The sequence below is a fragment of the Tursiops truncatus genome, chromosome 2 (genome assembly GCF_011762595.2).
Source record: "Tursiops truncatus isolate mTurTru1 chromosome 2, mTurTru1.mat.Y, whole genome shotgun sequence".
Taxonomy (NCBI): domain Eukaryota; kingdom Metazoa; phylum Chordata; class Mammalia; order Artiodactyla; family Delphinidae; genus Tursiops; species Tursiops truncatus.
Window position 1 is genome coordinate 24,157,064 of NC_047035.1, and position 25,123 is coordinate 24,182,186.

General features: G+C 40.4%; 1 protein-coding gene across 23 annotated transcripts in view; it reads right to left on the reverse strand.

Moving 5' to 3' along the window:
* NRXN3 (neurexin 3) overlaps positions 1-25,123 on the reverse strand; it is a 1,624,030-nt gene that overhangs the window by 875,735 nt on the left and 723,172 nt on the right. For all 23 annotated transcript variants that reach the window (XM_019920055.3, XM_019920041.3, XM_019920046.3 and 20 more), the window contains 4 exons: positions 20,734-20,853; positions 12,097-12,478; positions 11,103-11,293; positions 10,138-10,311 (listed from right to left, as the gene is read on the reverse strand). In XM_019920055.3, coding sequence (XP_019775614.2) covers positions 10,138-10,311; positions 11,103-11,293; positions 12,097-12,478; positions 20,734-20,853 — 867 coding nt within the window. The remainder of the gene's footprint in view (positions 1-10,137; positions 10,312-11,102; positions 11,294-12,096; positions 12,479-20,733; positions 20,854-25,123) is intronic.

A 25,123-nucleotide genomic window follows, 5' to 3' on the forward strand; every position in this document is an offset into this window, starting at 1 on the left:
ATGAAAGGTATTCTTGACATTAGGGATGAGGTTATCCTTACTTAGCTGCAAGTATGTACTGGTCCCTACAACAAAGATACTTCTGTAGCTCTCAAAGCGCTTCTACATTTACCGTGTTGGGTCCTCTGGGGTTTTCCAAAGGGAGTCATTTACAGGCAACATAAGATTCATCCCTTTTAATTGGCAGAAACCCAACTCACTTCTATTTAATTTTAAAATAAGAAAGCAATGATCCTTAAATGTGTCAAGCATCCCTCTTCATAAAGAGCCAGCTGAGAAGTGAATGCTCTAGTTCCCACTTTACAGAAGATTAAGCAAAGTCAGAGAACAGGGTCCTGAATGTTATTATAAAATTTCATTGGCAGAAAGACCTAAGAGCAGCTGTGTTCCCAAGATCTTACTTTTTCATCTTGAGGGCAGGACCTATGCCTTGCTCATGCTCAGAAAGGCACTGAGACAGGGCTCATCGAGCATGCTCAGGCGTTTATGCCTTCCTCTCCTCAAGCAAGGGTTCAAAACAGTTGCTTGGTTAGGGCGCTGAGCGAAAAAGACCAACGATAAAATCCAACAGCTGTGGGACATGGGGACAGTTTCAATAACACCCCGGTTCTCCTCAATCACTTCAGCCCTCTCACCATACAATGAGTTAAAATAAGTCAAGATGGGCATGGGAATTGGTTGAAACCAAGACGCCTTCATGAGTTCTTTATCTCCAGTGGCCTCTGATTTCCTGTGTTCCTGTTAACAACTAGAACTCCGAGGGAAAAAAATAATAATAATAAAACCTGATCTGTAACATTTATGTAAGCTGATTTTCATGGCACAAAATACTCCCACCACAGCCAATTTCAAGTGAATATGTGTTACATGATGCCAAGCAGCTTACAAAATTCCTGAAAATTCCTGTGCTGGTGCCAGCTCTAGCACAGCACTTCCCTCAATGGCCAATGCACAGCGAAGAGTAATTATACTTGGTGAGTAAAGCCATTTACCCACGTGACACTTCCAGACAAGAGAGGTAACAGTAATACCTGCCCTTGTTGGAGTGTGTGTAAAGGTGAGAGAATGGTGTCATCATAAAGCCGTCTTGCTCAATCCACCCTGTCTTCAGAGGGTGCCTGCGTAATATAGGTCAAATGATTAGATCATCCCTTCTCTTTAAAATCATGAACAGGTCCTCAAAAGTCAATGCTGCCTCAGAAAATGTAAACTGGGACCTCATTTTCTGCTTTTCCTTCTTTTCTCAGCACTGATGTAGCAGCTTGTTGGAGCAGTAGAGGGAATTTTTTAAAAGAGAGAGAGGGATAAGGGATTTCTAAGGCCAGGCTGGACAAAAAGCCAGCTAATTTAAAATACTTTGTTTTAATGAACATAGTGCACAAATCATCTAGAACTTAGTGAAATAGTATTGCTATGAAAACCAGCTATCATAAAGTCAGCTGGAGGACACTTGGACACTCTCTGGTTATCTCTGTACTGCTTCTGCTTTGGAAATATGCAAATCCAGACTCACACCATATAGTACAGTAGGGGAAAGGCCATAAGTTTTAAAATACAGCTTTATTACTTACTAGCAATGTGATCTTGGGCTAATTACCTAAATTCTCTGAGCCCCAGTTTCCCCATCTATATAAAGGAGAAGTTGTTTCTACCTCACACGGTATAAGGATTGAATCAGATAACATATATAAGATCTATAAAGTCATCCATGAACTGGCGATAACAATATGTCATGCAAGGTTGTCATCATCATGGAGACACAATACCCTTAGCATGTGCGTGAACTAAGGAAACCCTCAAAATAAAGGGTATTCTCAATTCCGCTGGAAAGGAAAATCAATTTCTACCCATTTTAGTTGGGTGTGTAATTGGTCAGGACTGCAGAAATGAACACATTGAGGTAGTTAAGTCATAGTTACAGCTCTTTTGTGAAAAACCTCTGTCATGCAACGTTGAGAGACAAGAGGCAGAAACCACTGTGGAAAGTTCCATTTAATTCCTGTCTCTCTTATTATTTCCCATAATGCAAACCATCTTTGAGGAACTGACTTCTATGAGGTCAAACACTACACTTTACTACACAAAATACAATAGAGAAAGTAATACATCTCTTAGCTTTGGATAAAATGAAGTGAGGAACTATGGTCCTCGCAGTAAGGAAAGCTGGAGAATTACCTGTTAGAAGAATTTGGCTGATGCCAACTCTTAACCTAAAATGACTTGAAAGAATCTGTGGGTTTTCAAGGTATCCAAACTCAAAACGTTTATTGACTTACTTAAGATACGCAGCGCTTGGAACCAAATCTGATTAATACATGGCCCTCTCCTACCCACATGCCCATCATCTAGGCAGAGGGACAACTTACATTTCTAGAAAATAAGCCCATCAACTCCAAAGACAGAAGCTGCTAAGGGGCATTATAATGGAAAGCAGGGAGAGGATATTCTGATTAATCCCCTAAACCAATAAAGAGCTATTTTTTTTTATTTTTCATGATTATGACTCATCTGCCTCACTCCCCAAAGATCAAACTTAATATTTCTTTTATAGTTGAGCAGGTCCTTTCTTAAATGAACATGCTTTTAGGGAATCTTTTCCTCTCTAGGAATACCCCTCTTGCAAATAAAGAGGAATTAGAAAATTACTTCTGAAAAGTCCATGGATATTGTTATTCTATTCAAGGGACCTTGAGGTTCAAGGGGCTGTACCTCTCAGCAATGCAACACCTCCCATGGACCTCAGGGGAGGTCCTACTTCCTCTCTTAACCTGGAGGGATGCAAAGTGTGACCTAAACCAGGGCCGTCAATCAAGTTCCTCCCTGACACCTTTGGTCATGATGTGTAAAAGCAACTGCTATGAAACAAAGCAACACTGCAGGGGTGGGAGGGAAATACATAGGAGAGAAAGCTCCTTTTCTTCCTCACTCCTCAGAGGCTTCATCTGAGAGAGAAACATGTTTATCTTCTTAGCCCACAAGAGTAACAACTGTCAGGTTCACACCTCTTCCCTCCGTCTTGGAATATGCCACTTCCCTCCTAACCACTCTCTGCTTCCACTTCCTGTCCTCCTCATCCATTCTCCACTCTGGTGTCAGAGTGATCTTGAAAAGATGAAACTCTGATCCAAGTCTCTGTCCTCCTTACAGCGCCCTTGGGGTAAAGTCCAACTCCTTACACAAAAGGTCTGCCATCACCCGTCTCCATCCTACTGCTCCAGCTTTGTGTACATCACATCCCCACGTGAGTGTTATTTCAGCCCAATGGAGCTTCCTCTAGGTGCCCAGACTGGCCAAGCTCTTAAGTGAGCTTCCACCTCTCATCCATGTAAAACATGTTGCCCTTCAGACGCAGTTCAAACTCTGCCTAGAAAATATCCCCTGACTAGCCACCATGATCATCATGACCCTACACAGTGCAGCAGCCCTCCTCCGCAGACACACTGCGTGCTCCACGTCCACTCTAGCATAGCAGTTTTCACTCTGCACTGTAGCTACTGGCTGATCTCCTATGGATTTATTTGATGTCAGACTGTACCTCACCTGTAATCCCAGTACCTAGCTAAGTATCTGATACACAGGAGTAGCTGAGTTCCTGTTAAACTGAACAGCACAATCACTGGAGAAGAATGAATGAATGAATGAACAAACAAACAAATAAATATTTTTAAAAACACCACTCCAGCAACACAATGACAAGAGGATTAAAGCTGTTGACTTGCCCCGACCCATCTTGCCACTTCCTAGACCCACTGTTATATCTCCTTATGAATATGATGTGCCTTTACTTTTCAGACTGCCTCATTTCTTTGTCATGTTTTCATTGTCCTTCACACTTAATGTTAATTAGTCCTATCCGTGCCCACAGGTTGTAGATGAAAAAGCCAGCATGAGTAATGGTCCATACCCCAATGTCAGGAAAATAAAAGGGAAAGGCATTCACATCCTAAAGGTCTTTTGCCATAATACTGGGAAGGAGTAAGATGACTCAGAATAATTACAAAGAATAACAGCTCCTGCCACAAAGAGACTGTTAAGTCATTACAAGAATGGAAGGGAGTTTGGGTCAATGGAGTAATCACATAAAAACCATACTGATGACTAGACTGCTTCTATAAATGAGCAAATTAAGACACTCTATTATGTCCCCAAATCTATACCTACACATTGGTCAACAATTTATAGTAGGCATAGAAATCAACTAGTTCTTTGTATGATTCCTACAAACCATTTCTCCTTTGAATGGAAATTTTCAGATCATTTTGCTACATACAGAGTCCCCATGGAAGTTTCTGGGGATTCAAAATCCACACAGTTACTACCATGAAGAACGGTAAAGTCTAGGGAGAGATGCAGTTGTCTAGTTTTATCTAATAAATCTGGTCACAAAGAGCTTTGACAACCTTGAATTCTCTCATTATATATCAAATCCTGTCCCCTTTTCTCTCCCCTCCATTTACAGAGTGACATGGAGTAGAACTATCTGGAAAATTGAATAGAATGTCTAAAAACAACAGCCTTCCATATTACTGAAAGGACCCTACATATTTGAAATTGAAAACTATTGTACCACTACGTAGAACTTCAAAGTACTAATCCAGTGCATGTTCCTTTCATTAATTTTATGAGATATTAGCAGATTTGTGAATCTGCTAAGAGGGGATGAAGAAGAGTTATAGTAAAATGGCTAGAGAGACCTCATCTAGTTAATATCCACCCGAGAGAGAAACTTGTACTGCTTACCTTCATGACATATAACAAGTCACTGCAAAGTAAATAATCTTTTAGGTGAAAAAGTAAGACAAAGTACCTTTGTCTTAACCACTTCTTACAATTTGTGCTGATTGCAAATTCGCAGAGGCCATCCAAGGCTCAATTCTCCCCTTAACTATCGGCTGAAAGATACCTAAAATGCAGGTTCTCGTCTTGCTACTCTGAGTCAAAGTAGCCTGACACGACAGGAAAGGTGAACCATTACAGACTTTGCAAGGTGCCTCTTTGAATGGTAGAAGAAGCAGTATCTGCAGTAGATATTCACTGATATCTAACATGCAGGCATTTTAAAGGGTATTCAGGGTAAAATCAATAGATCGATAGATCCTCTTCTTCCCCAAGAGTACTTTTTTCTTTAGAATCACAAAACAGGAAATTAAAGTGCTCAATCAAAATCCCCAATAGGAGACATAAAACTCTAGAATGTTTTAATGAGATTAATATCTCCCAAATGCCTAAAAGATTTCTTTAAAATGAGTTAAGAGAAAATGGCATTATCTTTCATAACGTCTAAGCACTCAAAAGCCCTGCTCTGAGAAGTGACCTCCCTGACCCAGAAAATAATAAATTAAGAACTCAAATGGGCTTTTTTCTTTTTTTCATTTTCCAAGTGCTGTCTTGTGTCTCTAGTGAACAAATTAAAAGGAGCCAATCCCTCCATGGCAACTACTTGGAGAGGCATTTCCAGAAGTGGATTAATATGCCTGTGGGTAGTCACAATATAGGATGCTGTCAAACCTCTCTGGTCCCCCCAAAATGGAATCATATTCCCATCCCCAAGACGCCTCGCCTTGGTTGTTATTTTTCATGCAGTGATTTGGGTTTTCTGCCACTGTTCATAAAGAACACAGGGTTCAGCCCCCTCCCCATAACCGCTGCTGTCCAAGAGGTGTGACAGCTTGAAGTCCTCTAAAGATAAGATACCAAGGGTTACTCAGGACATCTTTCAGTCCAAAGTGGTAATGGGAACAAGAACCTTCTCTACCTTTCAGGTCAGCTTTGGTCAACGCAACTTTGTTAGCAAAAGAACAGAAAAGGCGAAAACAATAACCAGAGGTTAGTAAGAGGTACAGCAAACCAGGGTAACATTACAGAAATGAAAATACAATCGGCATAATCAGCATCACTCGAACAGACAATTGAAATGCTCTACAGGTTCTCCAGAGACAGCACAGACAGGGGATGCACAGACCAGGGTGGAGCAGGCCTCATCAGAGCCACATCAGCAGAGCAGGGGCAGGGAAACGTTGGACTGGACAGAGCACAGGCAGGTTACAAGAGCCTTCCCACAACCATACAGGCAATCCCAAGGCATATGGTCCAGAAAAATGATTTTCCATCAGTCAGGATAAACATCAAGAAATAAGGGTAGTACATGGCCAGACTGAAAGACACGTATGCACAGCCAGACGGAGCCCACAAAAATAATTCTGAACATTTAGGAGTTACGCGTGGAAGAGTCGCTTGGGAGCACTCCTTGTAACCTCCTGAAAATGCCACCAAGGAATCTGGCACTAGAATTGGGCATTTGTATGAAGGTGATTTGGGAACACCAACAATCTCAGTTGGCTTAATTTATAAAAATGTAGCCAAACCCAAATGGCTGTGGGCAAAATGGCACCAAACCAATGTCCTTCTTATTTATTTACACCAGTCTCAAAATGAAGCACGTGTGCTTCTCTCAGATGTTTACCGTCTGCAGTTGTGGAATCGGATTTCTAGCCAATACATGCCTTGGTCTCTGCAGCAAAGCTGGCCTCAAGATAGAAAGAGATATTTGCCAGCCAAGTACTGAATCAGACATTATAAAAAAGCCCTAGTCCAAATTGAGAGGTTGCAAGTCACAGCTAGATGTTGGCTAGGCTGTCCAGAAACTGCACTTCATTTCTAAATTATATACTCTGCATAGATTAGAAACATAAAATAAAAACCTAATTCAGTATTTGTTTTCTTTCTTACTATAAACAATCAAGAGCCAAAGAGTAGTGGATTAATGTGTCTTTAAAATAATTCCAGACTCTTTGGGATTAGATGCAATACAGAAAGTAATCCAATTGCTACTTAGGGATCTTGCGTCATTATCAATGACTTTGACACATATAAGAACATATGATATATCCTAGCCTGTGTACCCCAAATATGTTAAAAATAAAACACATTCACCATCGTGACAAGATTCAGGTTTTAGTTCTTAGTAATGAATCCTTATCCCCTACTTGTTTCCTATTCTAGGCATAGAAATGTTAAATCAAGAATTGTGTTCTGTTTCCTATGACTTGCCTAACTGTCAAAGGCCTTCCTGAGGGTCCGGTACTATGTACAGAGAGTCACAATGAGAATGATACTTTTTTGCAGTCTTTCCAAGCTTTCGTGCCCTTCATTTCCCTCCCCATCATCTTCCATAGTGCCCTAAAAAGCTCCTGGTATCTCTTACAAGGGCTTATTCACAATAGTGCAAACTTCCAATGACAGTAATTTATGCCTTAACCCACTTTTTGGCCATTTTTCCTGGCCACTTAGGCTAATTATCCAAGTCATCTGTGTACAATAAACAAGGGCTTTCTTCCCTCAGAACTCATCCTCCACTTCATGCCACCCAGTGGGGTGGTCATAATGCTCCATGGGTAACCATCATAATTATCTCCATGGCAATAGAGTGCAGTGTTATTAGGCCCATAGGACTTGCCATAGATGCGGATGGTAGAGCCAGCAAGCCACAATATTCAGCTTTGAACAATCACCCATACTCAGAGGAAGGTCAGAACCCACCCTAATGCATGTGATGAGTCATGCCAAACTGCACATAGAGCTGTAGGTAGGGATAGGAACATTTTCTCCAATCAGATGGGTAATTTCTTTTCCCTAATGCTCCCACAACTTCCCCTAAAGCTCTCATAAGTGGAGTCCATTCCACCTTTACACTGTACATTTTAATCCACTTTTATAAAGGTTGGTTTAGACTTCCTTTTAATCAAATGCTACAGCTTTACTGCCTTACACCCCAATTTTTTTTTTTCTTTTTTTTTTTTTTTGCGGTACGCAGGCCTCTCACTGTTGTGGCCTCTCCCGTTGCAGCGAGCACAGGCTCCAGACGCGCAGGCTCAGTGGCCATGGCTCACGGGCCCAGCCGCTCCGCGGCATGTGGGATCTTCCCGGACCGGGTCACGAACCCGTATCCTCTGCATCGGGAGGCTGACTCTCAACCACTGCGCCACCAGGGAAGCCCAACCCCAATTTTTATACTCTATAGAACTGTGCCTCCGATACAGTAGCCAAGATGCATGTGGCTACTGAGTACCTTAAAGATGTGGTCTGAACTGGGGTGTGCTACAAGTGCAAAATACACACTTGATTTTGACGGCTCATCTGAAGAAAATAAAATGTCTAACTAAAAATTTTATAATGATTATATGCTGAAATGATAATATTTTGGATATATTAGGTTAAGTTAAATAAAATGTAAAATTAAACTTAACTTTACCTGTTACTTTGTATCTTTTTTCTTAAATGCAGCTACCAGGAAATTTAAAATTACGTATATGACTTACATTATATTTCTATCAGGCGACGTTGCAATGGAGTTAAATGGATGATTCCTGTTGACTTTTAAATCTACAAAACTGATGGCATGATAAAAATATTTAACATTTGAAGAGAGCCTTATACTTTTGAATATGTGCTTTTATATTATGATTTTACTAGATGTGATTGATTATTCCAGGAAAACTGGAATTTCTGTCATTCCACAATCTCCTAAACTAGTATACTCAAATTAATTCTCAAATGGCGCATCAATATCAGGACTTCCCTTAACACCCAAAAGAACTAAGAGCAGGCCAATAAGACAAAAACTTTTGAGTTGAATGAAACTGTGCATTTTCAGGAGAAGAAAGCAAAGCGGCTGCTTTAAATGCTTGGTGATTCCCAACTTCCTGTCCCTCCTGTACACACACAACATATTTGGCTAACAGAATTTAAGAACTATTTCTGGCTAAAAGAAAACTGGAGAGGGTTATAGGGACAAGCGGCCTTATTACTAGTGCAAACTGGTAACAAGAAACTGACCCTTAGGCAAAGGAAAATGACTTCCATACTACAAATAAGCCTGGGAAGCTGATTAGAAGCTTTTATTAAAATGTGCTTTATGATGGCAAGTGAAGGACTGAAGCTGGTTAAGAACAGGAGTGATAAATGAAGTTGAACAGTTAGAAGATGAATGAACAGGTTGGATGTGGTAAATTAATGAGGGATACAAGAAAACAGTATATTGCACAAAAAACCATGAGGCTCCAGCAGACAAAAGAATACATAGGTCCTGGTGACTGATCAGATCATCCTCTTTGCCTTTCAAGTTAGACACGAGTCACCTTTTCAGCCTACCCAAGGAGTCTGGGGAAGGCTGAAAATGTGTCTGCTCTCCCCTGCTGGTTAAAACTAGATAGCTTTTATTGTAAAGAGCTATTGGACTCACATGACCTATAAAATTCAGTTAGTATCTCAAGAGACAGTGGATTATCTACAGAAAGAGGGTGAGCATGGTTTGTTGTGCTGCATGGGTGGGCATGCAATGCTATTAAATGTCTCACATTAGATAATGTTTGTAAATAATAATCCTACCACTTGTTGAGTACCTACTATATATGTACCAGGCATTCTATATATATCTCTGACTTATATATATTACCTTCCAAGGTAAGTTTTATTGTCCCATTTTACAGATGAGGAAGATATCATTCAGAGAGGTTAAGTAACTTGTCAAAAGTCACACAGCCAACAGGAACTACTACCTGGACCTAAATCCAGGTCTTTCTAACATCAAAGCCCATGCTGTTCCACTACACCACACCAAGAAACCGCCAAATGACGCCTGACATCTAGTAAGTGCTCAGTAACTGTCACTTCCCTTCCTCCATCACGGCATTCTGACATCATTTTCCTACCTTCTGCTCAGTTTTCATTAAATGATGCAGTCACTATTAGCAACATAAGAAATATTTTATTAATGGTGACACTCACATAAAAGTCTCTGATTTGTACCTCCCTGTGTATTAAGATATAAATAAAAGTCCCTGATACCCTTTCAGCCATGCTGGAAGCAAAGGCACCAAGTCAGGAGAAGCCTGATGTCAACGCCAGGAAAGGTCCTCTATGGCAAGTATGAAAGACATCTGCCAACATATTGTACATTCCTGGAGCCTGTGCCACATGTCTTGACATACTCAGCCAGTGACAGGAGGACATCAGTGGTGATGCAATGTCAGATGGTGAATGGGATGAGAGGGGACTGGTAAACCAAGGAAGGAGGCACTGGCAGAGGCAGCAAAGAGGCTTGCGACAGAATGTAGCTTAAAAAGAAAAAGGTTGTACCTTCACAGCCACGCTCAATCTGTCCACTCCGATGGAGGGCATCGTTGATGAGGTCTGGCAGGCGTCCATTCAAGTCCACTGATGCCAGACAGCCCTGAAAGCCATCCCGGGAGGCCACGAGCTTTGGGAGGTTGCTGTACATGCCTTGGGCCAGACCTGCCATGTAGAGGTCACCTGGAAAGGAAAATAGGTAGTAAAAGCAAATGGGTAAATGGTATGGAAACCACGTCAACAAAAGCCAAGTCACATTAGACTGTTTACTAGATAACGGCAATACAGCTGGGGGGGAACAGCATAAACAAAATTATTACCAGAGTTTCTACATTGTAAAAAGAAGAAACTAACATTTCTTATGTGTCATTCATTTTATACAAAACATCTCACAAATTTTAATCACTATATCCATTCTATGAGGTAGGTATTGTTCCCATTTTATGATGAAGTAAAGATTAACAACATTTTCAACAAAGCAACCACTTACTGAGTGCTTTTTATGTGCTTGTTACCAATAGTATGCTGAGGATATTATAGACACTATTCCATCCAAACTCCTAATAGCCCAGAAAGGTAGTAACAATTATCATCCTCATTTTGCAAAAAAAAAAAGTATATAGAAGCTGAACAAGGCTAAGAAATTTTACCAAAGTCACCCAGGCGGTAAATGACTCAGCTGAGATTCCAAAACCTACATGCCTTCCTCTGTATTATGATCCCTCCACATTTTGACATTTATCCCCTCATCACTCAGCTCCCACATGCCCCAGGTTTACAGAGAAAACAAACCATCCCTAAGGAGTGGTAGAAGTAAAAACTAACAAATTGCGTCATGTTATAATTCAATGTTGTTAAAATAGGTTATGTATGATGTATCAAAAATGCATGGCGCTCCTAAACTGTAGTTTACCTCTGGAAACAGCCTTTCCACTGAAAGCTCTAAAAAGGAGAAACTTCTTTACAAGGTTTACCTTTCAAATCCAGATTTTTGGCACCATTGATAACCTGAGTGACCACCTTAGTGTCCACTTTCAGGCTGTGGGTGTTACTGTTGTCCCGGGTGATGACGACGTTGTGCCACTGGTTGTCATTCAGGGGGCGGTCACTATTGCCTTTGATCACATTGGGGCCGTTTCCAAGGTCAAACACGTAGTGTATGTACCTAGGAGGAACCACAAGCACCCAATGACTTGAGATTCCCTGCAGTGGTTTAAAGGCAATGTGTACATAACTGGCATTGGGGGCTTCAAATCCCCCAAGCTAGACTGGCATCATGCAAGAATAACTAAAAGCTTGATTTAAGAACATAAAAATAATCAGTTCCTATTCTACCAGACTTCACTTGAGTTCTATACTCATTGAATCCATTTCTTTAACACTACCTAGTAAAAATCCAGAGACACACAGCAGTACAGCTGGTACACTCCAAAACATTAGGGGGCGACATCTAAATTCACAGTCAATCATGGATCTGTTTTTTGGGTTTTGTTCTATTTTTTGCTTTTGTTTTGACTACTTCCCAACACACAGTAGTAAAATATCTTGAAGCAAGAACAGCTTTTTAAAATTTGCATATATGGGCTAATGGTAGTACTGAAAATATCTGTATTTCATTTCTTCCTATAAATTTGGTGGTTGCAGACTATACTGCCCCAGAGATAGATGCAACACATACCCTATCCCTCTTTTGCAAAAATAAGCTTTTTTTCCCTTAGGTTTAAAGGACTACGTTTCAGATTAAAAAGCCTGACAGTATTGAGTTATAGAAGAAGATCTTTAAACAAACTCATGAATCTCTCTCCCTTCCAGTCCTAATGATTACAAAGATATTTTTAATCAATGCGGATGAGAGCATGAATCAGGAATAGAGGGTAGAGAGTAGAACAGACAGTTTTTTCTGTGCATATTTTATTCAGGGTTTGAGCTAAGACATTTAGTATAAACTAGGCGATCTCTTCCACGTACCCCTTGACGAGCTCAACAGCAATGAAGTCATTGCCGTCACCGCTATTGAAGAGAATGAAGCCGTCAGCGGAGGTGGTCTTGAACTGGAAGAAGAGGTGCATGGAGGTGTAGGCCTGGAGGGTGGCCAGGCTCAGGTAGCTGCTCTTGGTCTTAAAAGTGACAGGGTCAGCGATGATGTTCCTCAGTCCAAAACGAGCCTTCAGTTCGCAGTAATCGATGTCTCCATTTTTGCACAAGTCAATGTAGAGCAGCCCATTAAACATGAGGCTCTGCAGGTGGCCAATGAAACTGGAGGGGACAACGGAGATGTAACGTTTCTCGGTCATGATACCAGTTTCAATGTTGTGGAATTCCAAGCGGGTATGGTCTCCCACCATTGTACCTGTGAAAAGTCACAGATGAGATACAAACAGGAGAAGTTACCACGTTTTGTCATAGCACCCTTACTACATCTTTTAGGTCTAATTTGTTTCCACACAAAGTATTCAGTTCCAGAAAACAAAACACTCAATATAGTAGATATCTGACTTGGCTTCAGTCGGGGAGCTGATGACTGTCCCAGCCCAAGTTAAACGCCCTGCATCCCGTGCGCTCCTGCAGCTGCTCAGAATGTCCCATCTTATAAAGGAAAATATAAGCTCATGGGCAACTCAAGTTAAAGGATGAAACTATTTGTTTTCTCCATCAGGAAAATAATTGGGTACCAGTACATACAATAAGAAGGAAAACTTCTATTGCTCTAACCCTTATAAAGATAAAATAAGCGAGCCTTAGGCATTCATTACTACTATTTCTTGGTGTAATAATTCACCACCCAGTACTTGTGGAAAAGTTTCTATTGTAGAACATATTAATTTTACCTGGCCAGCAACCGTTGCTTTTCCTGATAATAACAACTAATCTTCCTTTGGGAAGATACCCTCCTCACTTCACCCTTAAACCAACTGGGCTGGATGAAGACAACCCCATCCCGGCCCCTGAAGTAATCAATCTACCCAGGCAGAACCACTCAGTGTATTTTTCTCTCTCTAGCCGTTGAGTATGGTCTACGGACTAACAAAGTGGTCTTCGAACCTTAGCATGCATCTGAATCACACAGTTCACTGAGCCCCACCCTTAGAGTTTATTATTCAAAAGTCTGCAGTGTAGCCTGAGAATCTGCATTTCTAACATGTTTCAAGGTGATGCTTACATGACTGGTCTAGGGACCCCCCCCCCTTAGAACACTGGATTAGCAGCAACCCTAGTTGGTCCAGTAATACTCCCCCAGGGTTTGTGCTGGAACACTTAGGAAAGAGACGTTCTTTGCAAACAAGGCTTTCTGAAGGGGTAAGAAGAAAACCCAGGGCCGCTGGAGGCCACGTGATAACTGGAGGGCTAGGGCCTCCCTGGTGAGACAGCAGACCCAGCAGACAACCACAGAACGGAGAGGAACAGCTCGGCAGGATGATGTCATTTGAAGACCTGGATCTAGCTGGCCAAATCTGGACTTTTAAAAACTACATGGCGATAGATTCTCCTTTATGCTTAAAGCATTTGAGATGGGTGTCTGACATGTGCAAGTAAAATATCTCCAGCTCATACAAATAAAATATTAGACCACTCACTACCTGGTTTACCCAGAAGTAGTGAGAGGCTGGGGCAAGGGTAATGAGGTGGGCTTGAAATAAATACAAAGAGACTGGAAACTTTAGTAACAAAGTCAAGGAAAATAGCGTTAGTATGGCCAGAGCAGAAGGTGGCTCTCTCACATTTATTTGGATAAATCATATTAAAATTTAACAAACCACGTCCTAATGCCCCAGAGGTAGAAGGTAGGGAAGGGGAATTCCCTCTTCCTTCCCTCTCCTGTTGCTACCCTCCACTTTGAAGAAATTCCATTAGCAAGACACTCCTAGAATCTCTTACTGCCTCTTTTGTCAATTTCCAGAGGAAAGGAAGTGACAAAATCAGAACTATTAAGGACAGTCTGCAAAGAGAAACCATATGTGCATAGCTCAGCCTCCGGCATGTCCTTTAAGGGAGCAAGCTGCCCTCAAGAAACACCAGTTTACGTCACTCACTCATCCGCAGCATGGGTGTTAGAGGAACAGGCCTTGCTTCAGTCCTACCCCAGTCCTGAATTAGTTAAGTGTTTGAGTGGGCAATTCTAATTCTGAAATTCAGTACATGTAAACCACATGTTTAAACATCAGTGTTATCACTAATAAAAATACCTCATTTCCACCAGACTTGCATTTGTTTTTCTCTATTGGTATACAACTCAGGTGGCAAAAATTAAAGGAGGGGAGGGGATCATATTTTCTTGGGTCCTTAAACTGCAGTATCTGGGAGCTTCAACCAGATCACACCCTTGGACGCTCAAGATTAACTTCATCCCTTTGGGAGCATACACAGACCTAATTCAAAGAATCGCTCATAAGCACAAAAATCAAATTTACATTTTATGAGCTTCTATGTGGTGTTCTGACAGCTAAATGACAAATTGTTCTCTTAATATAAGCAAAAATAAAATAATGATGTTGGTTAACTTACATATAAAACTGTAACAACAAAAATCAAAATACAACATAAATCTGCTAACAATTGAATAACTGGAAGAAAGAATCACTGTATAAAATTACTTATTATTAAAAATTGGACTGGTCATGAAAATCAAACTAGCATAACCTAAATTCACATGATCTAAAAACAATGAAGTGACTGAAACAAATACCCTATGTCAATTTGGCTACAGCTGTTCATACCAGGGCTGGAGGCTGAAAGCTGGGGCTGGAGTCTGATGGGGAGGGGAAACCACAGTCAGTCTCGATAAGGACACAGGAACTTAACTATGATGATGCCGGCAGTCCTACTCATTCTTATTTTAGCGTTAAAAATAAAAAAGATCAGTGATGAGAACTAAAAAGTGATAAAGGGGTGATCCCTGGTGAAGACTGGAGTTCAAAAAAAAATTCAAAGAGACAACTTTAAAGTTAATTGGGATCTTTTAGAGAAAAACAGATAAGTTTATAGATAAACCGGCCCCTAGAATTGAGGGGTTAGGAAATTCTGCTCATTAGAACATGAATTTCATAAAGCAAGAAAATCATGTAGAGTGTTGACTGAGCTTTTCAAGAAGAGCTTGAAGAAACGCTTGGACAAGTAAGAGAAGGGAAGCTAACAATGACATTTGAGAATTTAGCCCAGGGATGCAGACTGATTTAAAATTCAGGATAACTCAGAGAGCTTCAACTTGAAGTTGGTGGGGTTAGGGGGGCAGGCAGGGGAGTGAAGAAGGTGACCAAATTAGAAAGGGGCCAAATTAGAAAACGAACTAGCTTCACTGTGTGCTAAAGGAACTCCCTTGGCTGCAGACAGAGATGCCAAAAAAGATGTATGCTGCTGCACCTGGAAAATGCACTGAAGAGATTGCTGAAGTTTGAAACCTGTGCCTTTTTAAATCTGTGTATGACCTAAGCAAAATCAATAACCGGGAACCTTTTCACTCATCTCTTCTTCTTTTAGTCATTTCAATAAAATAATCTTTATTATGGTGTAGTGTGTAATGTTGAAGTTATAATAACACCATCAATTTAGTTGTATTATTCTCTATAATATTCTTAGGTTTCTCAGGCAGGTGTTACCAATCTGCTTTTTGTTGTTGCTTCCCAAAGAATGAATGAATCAATCAATCAATCAATTTATTTATTTGTAGGAGACGTCCCTTTATAATTCTGTTTTATTTTTTTATTAATTTTTATTGGAGTATAGTTGCTTTACAGTGTTGTGTGAGTTTCTTATTGGAACCGACATATATACACTACTATGTATAAAATAGATAACTAATGAGAACCTACTCTATAGCACAGGAATCTCTACTCAATGCTGGGTGGTGACCTAAATGGGAAGGAAATCTAAAAAAGAGGGGATATGTGTATACATGTGACTGATTCACCTCACTCATCTCTTCTGAATGCTGTCTTAAATTAGAACTTCCACTTAAGGGGAGAATGTATGCATACTTCACAGCAGCTGCTTTCAAACTCTGGAGGAGAGACGAGTAACTTGGGAGAAACATAACAAGCAAAAACCAAGACTACTGAATAGTCCCTATATGCCAGGCATCATGCTAGGCACTTTATAACCACCATCAAATGTCACTATCACAATAAAACTGTAGAGAGGCACCATTGTCTTGCTTTAGAGGTGAGGACGCTTTGCTTAGAGAGGTTAAACTTCTATCAAAGTTCATACAGGTAATAAATGGTAGACCCCCAAATTGAACACAGGCATGTTTCAGTCCAAAGCCCATATCTTATCTTGTACACTATACTGTTTCTGGAGAAAAAGCTTGACTCATTCCTTGCATTATTGCCCAAGAAAAGCTGTAGGTGGAATTTAACTGGTGAAATTTCTATGCAGAAACTGAGATGAGTTCACACTCCTTTTCAGTGGCCAAGTATTACAGTGTCATTCCATCTAACTCATGGGTAATGTATCCAGCCCCTTCCCCAGAGCAGCCATGCTGCCTTGACTCCTATTCACACATTCACTTCCATAGTTCACTGATGGCCAGCAAGCAGTTTACAGACCAGCCTGACTCAGAGTATTGAAGGTTGTTGAGAACATAAACCCACTCAAAATTTTGGCCAAGTTCAAGCTGTAACTTCCCCCACAAGGCATTAGCATATAGTGGATGAGCATGTAGGCTCTGAGGCTTCACTGCCTGGGTTCATAACTTTTCTGTGCCTCAGTTTCCCTGTGAAATCAAGAGGAAATTATCAGGGTTAAATGTATCAGTACATATAAAGTACTTAGAACAGTGCCTGTTAACTATTACTAATTATGCAGCTTTCATTTCTTTTCCTTTCTCTGAAGTGTGTTAAGAATTTCCTGGTGACTTCATTTATTGCTTTCTCCCTTTTTCCAGAACACAAGCTCTTTTTAAGTAGGGACCACGTCTTGCCTCTTCTCTATGCCCAACAGGGTTTGGAAAAGGAGCCCAGGCACAGCAAGCATCCCTCACATCTGCGGAAGGAGGCTGTACTTGAGACATCTGCTTTGGAGTCACCACTAAGAGCAGGCCAACACTGAGAGCTCAGCAAAGACACCGGGAGAGGCTTAGAGGAGGCAACTTGACCTCCCTTGGCTCACAGACATGGGGAGAGAAGTTAAGAAGACTTGAAGACTTAAAAGCCTTAGTAAAGGATGCACGTTTTGCCCACAGTCCTCCAGCTCTACCACTCTCACACCCTTCTCTCCTCGATATCAACATTCTTCAAAAGTACATACTGTAACATACTTTAGTAATTTAAAAGAAGTTCTGGTGCCAAATAAATTGGGCAAACACTGCATATGTAATTATTGATGATGAGCAACGTATATTAGCATATTAAAGGCTCCTAATAGGTCTTTCAACTAAGAATTCCACTTCATTTTGTTTAACCTAACATTTTCCAAATTGATCTCATCCCTTTTTTTTTTATAATTAACGTGAGAAACAAGTTTTTTCTTGGAAAATGATTTTTACAGCTTGACGCTGTACATGCTATATAGGACGAGGGAAGGAAAGGAAAAAGTCAACATGGACCAGAGGAGTCAGAAGAGAGGTGAATTTCTGTACCAGCAAGAAGTTCTAGGTGGCGCGGGTGGTCCCTGCAGTGTCAGGCCCTAATGCTGAGGAGCTAACCCAAGGGAGGTATTCTTTTAATTTACTTTTAATCATAGAAATCCAGCTCAATCAATCAATCCTTAGCTGTCAACTGAACTTAATATTTTTCCAGGAACACGTTATATTACAATAAATGAAAACTGCCAGGCCGAGGACTATTTCTTTCCTTGCTTTAGATTTCTTATACATCTGACCTATTCTTTGCATCATTTCTACAAACTAGCTGAAAATCTGACCTCCTGGGCGACTTTAAACAGCATGAAAGGCATTACTAAATAAGCCAATAAGACACTACTTAATAACCTGAGGACTATGTGGTTTTTAGTTTCATTGCCTGATTTTATGACTTCTGTGAGCTAAAATTAAAATTCCCAAACCCCTTATCACTGTAAGAAGCAATCCAAGGTTGTGGCTCATAAGCAAAATAGTTCTTTTCTTCTCCCAAGTTTCTTTATCCTTTTGGCTGCTTTTTTTCCATCAGCAGCAAAGTAGGGGGAAAGGCAGAGTACGAAACAGCTTCATTCATTTCAAATATCAAATTACTGGATGACTTGGGCATCCATGGTTTAATCCTGCCTTTTAATTATTAGTGGTAAGAGAAAGCACACTTATAATTACCTTTACTGTAAAGCTTCTAAAAAAGAATAATGACTGAGGGAGGCATTACACATTCCTGTACCCTCAGTCCTGCAGTTCTTTATGACTATAGATTTAATGGTATATAATTTCCCTATGGAAAGAAAAGGAACTTGCTGTCTGGAAAGAGCAGGGTGAGGTCGCCATCTAGTGGCTGTTGATTGAAAACACGCTGCAAATAGCACTGTTGGCTTTACTGGGCTAATCCCAGAGCAGGCACCCAGGGACGTGACATGTTATCACTGCTGCCTTTGCAGGCTGCTCTCTGCATTCTCTCATGCGGATTTCTTGAAGAATTAATTCAGGTTGGCTGTGGGTTCTAAAGCTTACAATCATTCTGCTTATTTTCATTACATAAATCTAAGTTACCCTTCAGGCATAGAGAACAGCAACTGTTATCTCCCACTACTAAGTTATGTCCATGTACAACTGGAGGGTGCTGGCTAATCACTGTAGTTGTCTGTCTTCTCTTTAGGAGGGAAGGGGTTGGGTACTGTTGTGTACCTACCGAAATGTATTCCTCACCTCACCCCAATCCAGTCCACTGTATTTTACCTACAGTGTAAGACACATCATTTTCTTAGGATGAACTGGGAAGTCTGACAAGCAGCTTGACTTGGTCACATCACATAGACATGAATCTAGAGCTTACGCACACAACTCCCTCTAAGTTCGTGCCGCCCTTACGTAAAATGACAATAAGAACACTTAAGCTGCGAGGCAATGGTGCGCTCCAGAAGATTACAGGAGTCAATATGTGTACAAGGCTAACCCAGCACCTAATGCCAGCTGGGCACTGGCTATATGTGAGCTGTTCTCGCTCCTCCCAGACTCTCCTTCTTGACTCACGCACACCCATACACACAAACACACTCTCACCTGCACAAATACATACATGGCTCACTATAATTCCTGACTCCAGGAGAACAGAAGCTCAGGCTCACGATTATAAAATTAAATTACAGAACCCAAAATTGCAGAAACTTTATTCTGAAAATAGTCTTAGCAACAATTGAATTTCAAGGTGTAAAGCATTTTAGTGACAATGACTGTTAAACCCGAAGGCTCCTCACTCTAACCTGTCTTATTCACAGAAGAAACTGTAGACATGGCTTAGGCCACTGACTTCATTTGACAGGTCCAGAAATGGTAAGTGACTTTCCCAACATCCTGCAGAGAATCAGCATCAGGGTCCAGGTGTCCTGACACCAACAGCGTTCTGCATGATACCCCATCCTGCCCCATGTTTTCCCTTCCCACATGGACAAGAAGTCTGCATAACAGATATGCACTGCTCTCAAATACTGGAGAGTAAAAATTTTAGAATGCAGCATGTAAGATGCACTGAAAGATGCCTTCTCTCTTCTGCCCTAGATCTTATTAAATTATCCATCCAATTCTGCCCAAAGATCTACCTCCCTAAACCACTCCAGATTTCTCCAGCCCAAACTGATAATTGAGAAAATTACCTTCCGATTGACAATTATAACCTTACCCACCCAAATTAGAATCTCATTATATATTCCTTGTCTTATTTTCAAATGCCCGAGTCCTATCTCATCTACAAAATTGGTTCATTGTTGAAGGAAACAGGTAATTTTGTTCTTCCCTTTTATCTTCTACAATCCCTAGCACATTCCTGAAATATAACAGGCTGTCAAGAAATACTTATTGCTTGTGTGAGGGTCTGAATGTTCCTTTACATCTGTATGGATTCACTCACTTACTCCTTGCCCTCCTAGAATGTAAATTCCACCAGACCAAGGACTTGCCTAATTGTCCACCACCACATTCCCAGTGCCTTCTAAAGCAGTGCTTAGTACAGAGTAGGTATTCAATTAATAATGATTAAATAAAGTATTAAATAAATGAATAATTATTCAGCACCTTCTAAGTATCATGCACTCACTTCGGTACTTACTTGTACCTATAATGTTCTGAATTTCTGGTTTATCCGTCTCCCTCTACTGGAGAGAGACTCATTCAAAAGGGAAGGACTGGCACTTTGAAGGATGACTGATAAGCGGTTTTTGAGTAACTGAATAATAGAAGGATCTGTAGAACTCTACGTGTGTTCTCCAGACACATACTCTATGCCTAAGGAGAGAGCCCCATCAATATGTAACCACCATAGGGGTAAGTCCTGTAATACAGATCAATGAAAAGGGATTATGAAAATATAGAGGAAGATCTTCTTAGTCTTACCTGAGCCTTAGTCTTACCAGAGAACAAGACATGTGACTTCTGTTTAGCAAAATACAAGGTTTCCAAACACAACACTTCGCTCACTGAATGACCAAGAGGAGTCTGAGAGCAAAGAGAGACAAATTCACTCCAGCTGTACTCACCCTCGGCCACATCATCGTCCACGGTTAACTTAAGGCTTTTTCCTCTCCGCACCACCCGAACGGTGTGCCATTCGTTGTCATTGAGCTTCTGCCCCGCATACAGGGTCTCTGGTCCTTTGCCTAAGGGCAGTGGTAAGTGCCAAAGTTAGAATCAATTCTAAAAGTAGTGTTCACGGCCTCAGCGTTGTCAAAGCCACACTGGTGCACATGACCCAGCAGCATTCAAGGAATCGTATCCCCCCAGAGCCCATCTGAGTTTCACTGATCCAACAGGGTCCTCCACGCAGTCCCCAGGGCACAATCTCAACTGAATCATAATGGACAATAACAAATAAGTGCCCTCCTTTATCTAAAGGTGCAAGATACTTAAAATGCCAATGGCAATAAGCCAACATTTACAGGAAACAGTAGTCAGCTGTCATTTTGTTTCCTAAAGTCTTAGACTTCAGATGCATTTCTTGAAGATATAGGAAATTCATCATACATTCCTTTAGAATCATTTGGTCACTCAGGCATAATACACCAGTCTGGCTTTTGGAGAGTATCCATCAATTCGATGAGAAAAGAGCTATGCTTTTAACTTGACATTTCCATTAACCCACGGTCTTACCAGAATTCAGTGACCACAGAAATCACGACAGTAACCGTTACCATAATAATAATGTCAAGGCTTAAACCCCATTATAAATAATGCTCCTGAAGGGAATATGATGGGCCCCAGGGCTTATTCATTGTTCATCATCTTCCAAAAAGATCCAAAGACTTAAAATATGAAATAATGCAAAATTCCAAAATTGAACCTGTTTAGGTCAAAAGAATATTCAGTAAAACGTGCCACTAAATAAAGGAATAAACCAAGTTGCCTCAAAAGATCCATGATCAAGATGCTCAAGATGGTGTTCAAGTGAACCCTAGGAAGAATCAGGTGCAACAAGGACTTAGGGTATTTAGGGACAGAAGTTGGCAAGACGAACACTGAGGCATTGAAACATTTCACTTAGTAATGAGGGGGAGTGGAATATTATGTTTCACTCGCCATTGAACTGAGATTTAAGTTGAAAAGACAAAGAAGATTGCATAGAACCAGAAAACTTAGAACAAGCTTGCTCTCTCTACATAGATAGCTGATCGCATGCAGAAGGATACTGCTTAAATCTTCCTACATTAGTCGGTCAATATATGTAAAGCCTTACTTCTGGAAACAACTTGCAAAAACAAAAAGATGAAACAGGTAACTGGGCAATACATCTCCAAGGATGGTATGCATCTGAAATATTTCAGAAGACTACACACTTGGCTCCAACAGGGCCAGGTACATAGTAGGTGCTTTAACGAGTGCTTGTTGAACAACTGATGTCTACCTATGTCTTTACTTCTTTGGAAACCATCAAATAAGGTCAGTATACTTTTATCTAAGTAATTTTGAAACTTTTATTATATATCTTTCCTTAACCACTCTCCCCACTCCTCTACCTCCAAGACTGAAGATGTTATATATCGTTTAGGGGAGAAAAGAAAAAAGAGTATCATTTGGGTAGAGATCTTTTAAGCTAAGTCATTTTAAATTGGATCCTTTAATTTTCAGTAATTAGTATTTCTATTAAGTGTTGGTTATAAGAGTTATGACAGTAGCTGAAGTTTGGGGAAATTTCCTTCTTGAAAAATAAACAGTCTTTCAAAGTGGAAATATTTCTTTCAATCACAATGTATTCAGCAGGTAATTTGTGTTTAATATTTTTCAGAATGTACCTATACCCCACGTGCAATCCATAGTTACAAAACTCCTGAGAATTCTGTGAAGAAACTTAGAATGGACCAAATACACCCAGAACTGAGTAATGATGCCGTGAGACCAATGAAAAAAACAATTCTACAACAAAAGATGTAATACACAATCTTAGCTTCTCTTTGTGGGCATTCCTGTCTTTCGTATTATCTAAAATGTATACACTGTAACAGGCTTTTCCCTACATTTCAACTGATTAGATAGCACTGCTCCTCATCTCATTAAATTCAGGTCTATGAGTGATAACAACAGCAGCACACTGGGTGGACACTGGGAGAAAATGGACCCACATCTTGTGGGTACTTTGAAGCAAGAACAGATGTTCTCAGAAGAAACAAATCTGCCTTTGTTTTTTAATGTTTTTATCCTCTTTATTCTACATGCAAATGCTTCAATAAGAAGGAAGAAAGTAAAGAAAGATGTAGAAAATATTGGCTACGGAGGCAGAACTGCTACAAACATAGGCTATTTCAAGAGCTCTTATAGGTGGCATCTGTTCTTTAGACAATTTTCACACATCGCTTAATTTTTAGGATTGGGAACAGATAAGAGGGAAAAATACTAACACAAACACAATCCGTTTTAGGACATTGTTACATTAGTGCCGTATCAGCCACAGAGATGGAAAAACAAGCCTTGCCTCAGCCCAGGTGTGGTAAATGCTGCTGATATTCTGCAGGTACTTCTGGGCTCCTTGAAATGTCCACTATGGTCAGACTGGAAATTTGACTCTAAAACTTTAGGATGTGATGGTCTGTGACCAAAAATGTGAAAAAAAAGAACTGAAACCTCTCATACCCTACTGCTTGATCGCACTTGACCTCCCACCCACTAACCCTCATGACTCTAAGAGTAGAAAAAAGATTCACACTCATCTCCATAAAACGGCAGGGAAATGAGTATTGTTTGATATTTATTTTCAAGCAATAAATAGAGAAATCTCAGTGAGCTTCTGGAAAACTCTCAGCCTCCAAAAGTGGAGAGTCAATGGCATTTATCTTTAATCAAGCGAAAAGGTCAATTTGTCCTACTAGAAGGAAAATGTGGTTTAAACTCAGCTGGAAAGGTTCACAGATAGAGGGGAAGGGCAAATCTAATCTGTAGCCTAAGCATAAAAATGGATTGATAAGTGATGCAAGATGCAGACACAAGCTGAAAGTTGAAACATACAGATGGATAGGTTTTAGAAATAAGAGGATTCAGTTTGGAACAACTCCTCTGGAAGATTCAAGCACAAAGCATCAGTAAAACAATGAATGTGAAGAGTTCTTTGCTGTTAAGTAAAGGATGGTCCAGGTAAGAAGGAGGAAATCATTTTGTAAGTTGAGATTTAAAAGGGAACTGGTGAGAACTTAAAAAAATATTATCAAGGCTATCAATTATCCAGCACCGTCCTTTTTCTTTTTAGTAGCTAGGAGAATTATGATCTGCAATTGGATACATATTGGACGCATGTATTAGATGCATGTTTCCTTCTTTTATAGTTTAAGTAATCAAGATTGATCACAAAACAATCCTTTGATTCCCGTTAGGCTGCTTAGATTCTTAATTTTGATCTAAATACAGAAAACTAATAAGTTGTCTGACACCCTGTAGTCGAATTTCCCAGGTAATGACACCCATGACTGGAGTAAAGAAGCAAACTTGCAGATGAAGATTTCTGGGATGCAGCAGTCTGTAGCAGTGGAGCACTGAATCATTTGCTATTGTAGAACAGAGAGCCTTCAATGAATCCTCTGGGTAACACCACACAAATGCCCATTCAACACAGCCTCACTGCAAACTCATGTAGTATCATCTTTTTTAGTTAAGGCTGGTCTCACAGAAGATCCTCTGATGAACAGGGGATAGAGAATGAGAATCATGGAAGAAGGACACAAACTAGACTGTTTTCTTGACCTCTCCTACAGTAACCCCATGGAAGCTGGAGCTAAGAATAAGATCAAAACGAAAAATTAGGAGAAAAGTACCCTTTGAGAGAGAAATCGTTGCTGATTGCTTGGAGGAAGATGCCACTGAGATATGAGCAGAGTGTTCCCTCTTTCGGCAGATAGGGAATGGAAGTATGTGGGAAAAATCTACATTTGAGCACTACTAAAGGCACCCACCTTCACAAGGTGGACTTTGGATTTTAATTATTTTGAAGCTATTTAGTTGTGTGTTTTTTCTTAAACAGACTGTTCACAATACCTGAATTTGTTATTCCCCCCAGGAGCAATATAACCGGCAAAACTATAAGATACCCAAATATCTCGTATCGCAATAATCTGTCAATATATTTCTAAGACCTGCCCAAACCAACTAAACCAGATGGTTTTGCTCATATGCAGGGAGTAGAAATTCCTTCCATGTTCCACAAAGTGCTATTTCTAAAAGTGGGTGGGTACCATTTAGAAACTTTGGCGGGAGGGGTAGGAGGGACTAAGGAAGCAACACCTGCACCATAATCACTGAACATCTTCCTATTTGTGCAGGAAGGGAAAAGGGAAAGTGGAAAACTTGATTTCTCTTGGAACTATGGTTTCACATGAATCAAAATTCCTACAATGCATTAAAAAAGATGAAATTCACTCCTTTAGAGAGGTATAGTGAAATGCATGTGAT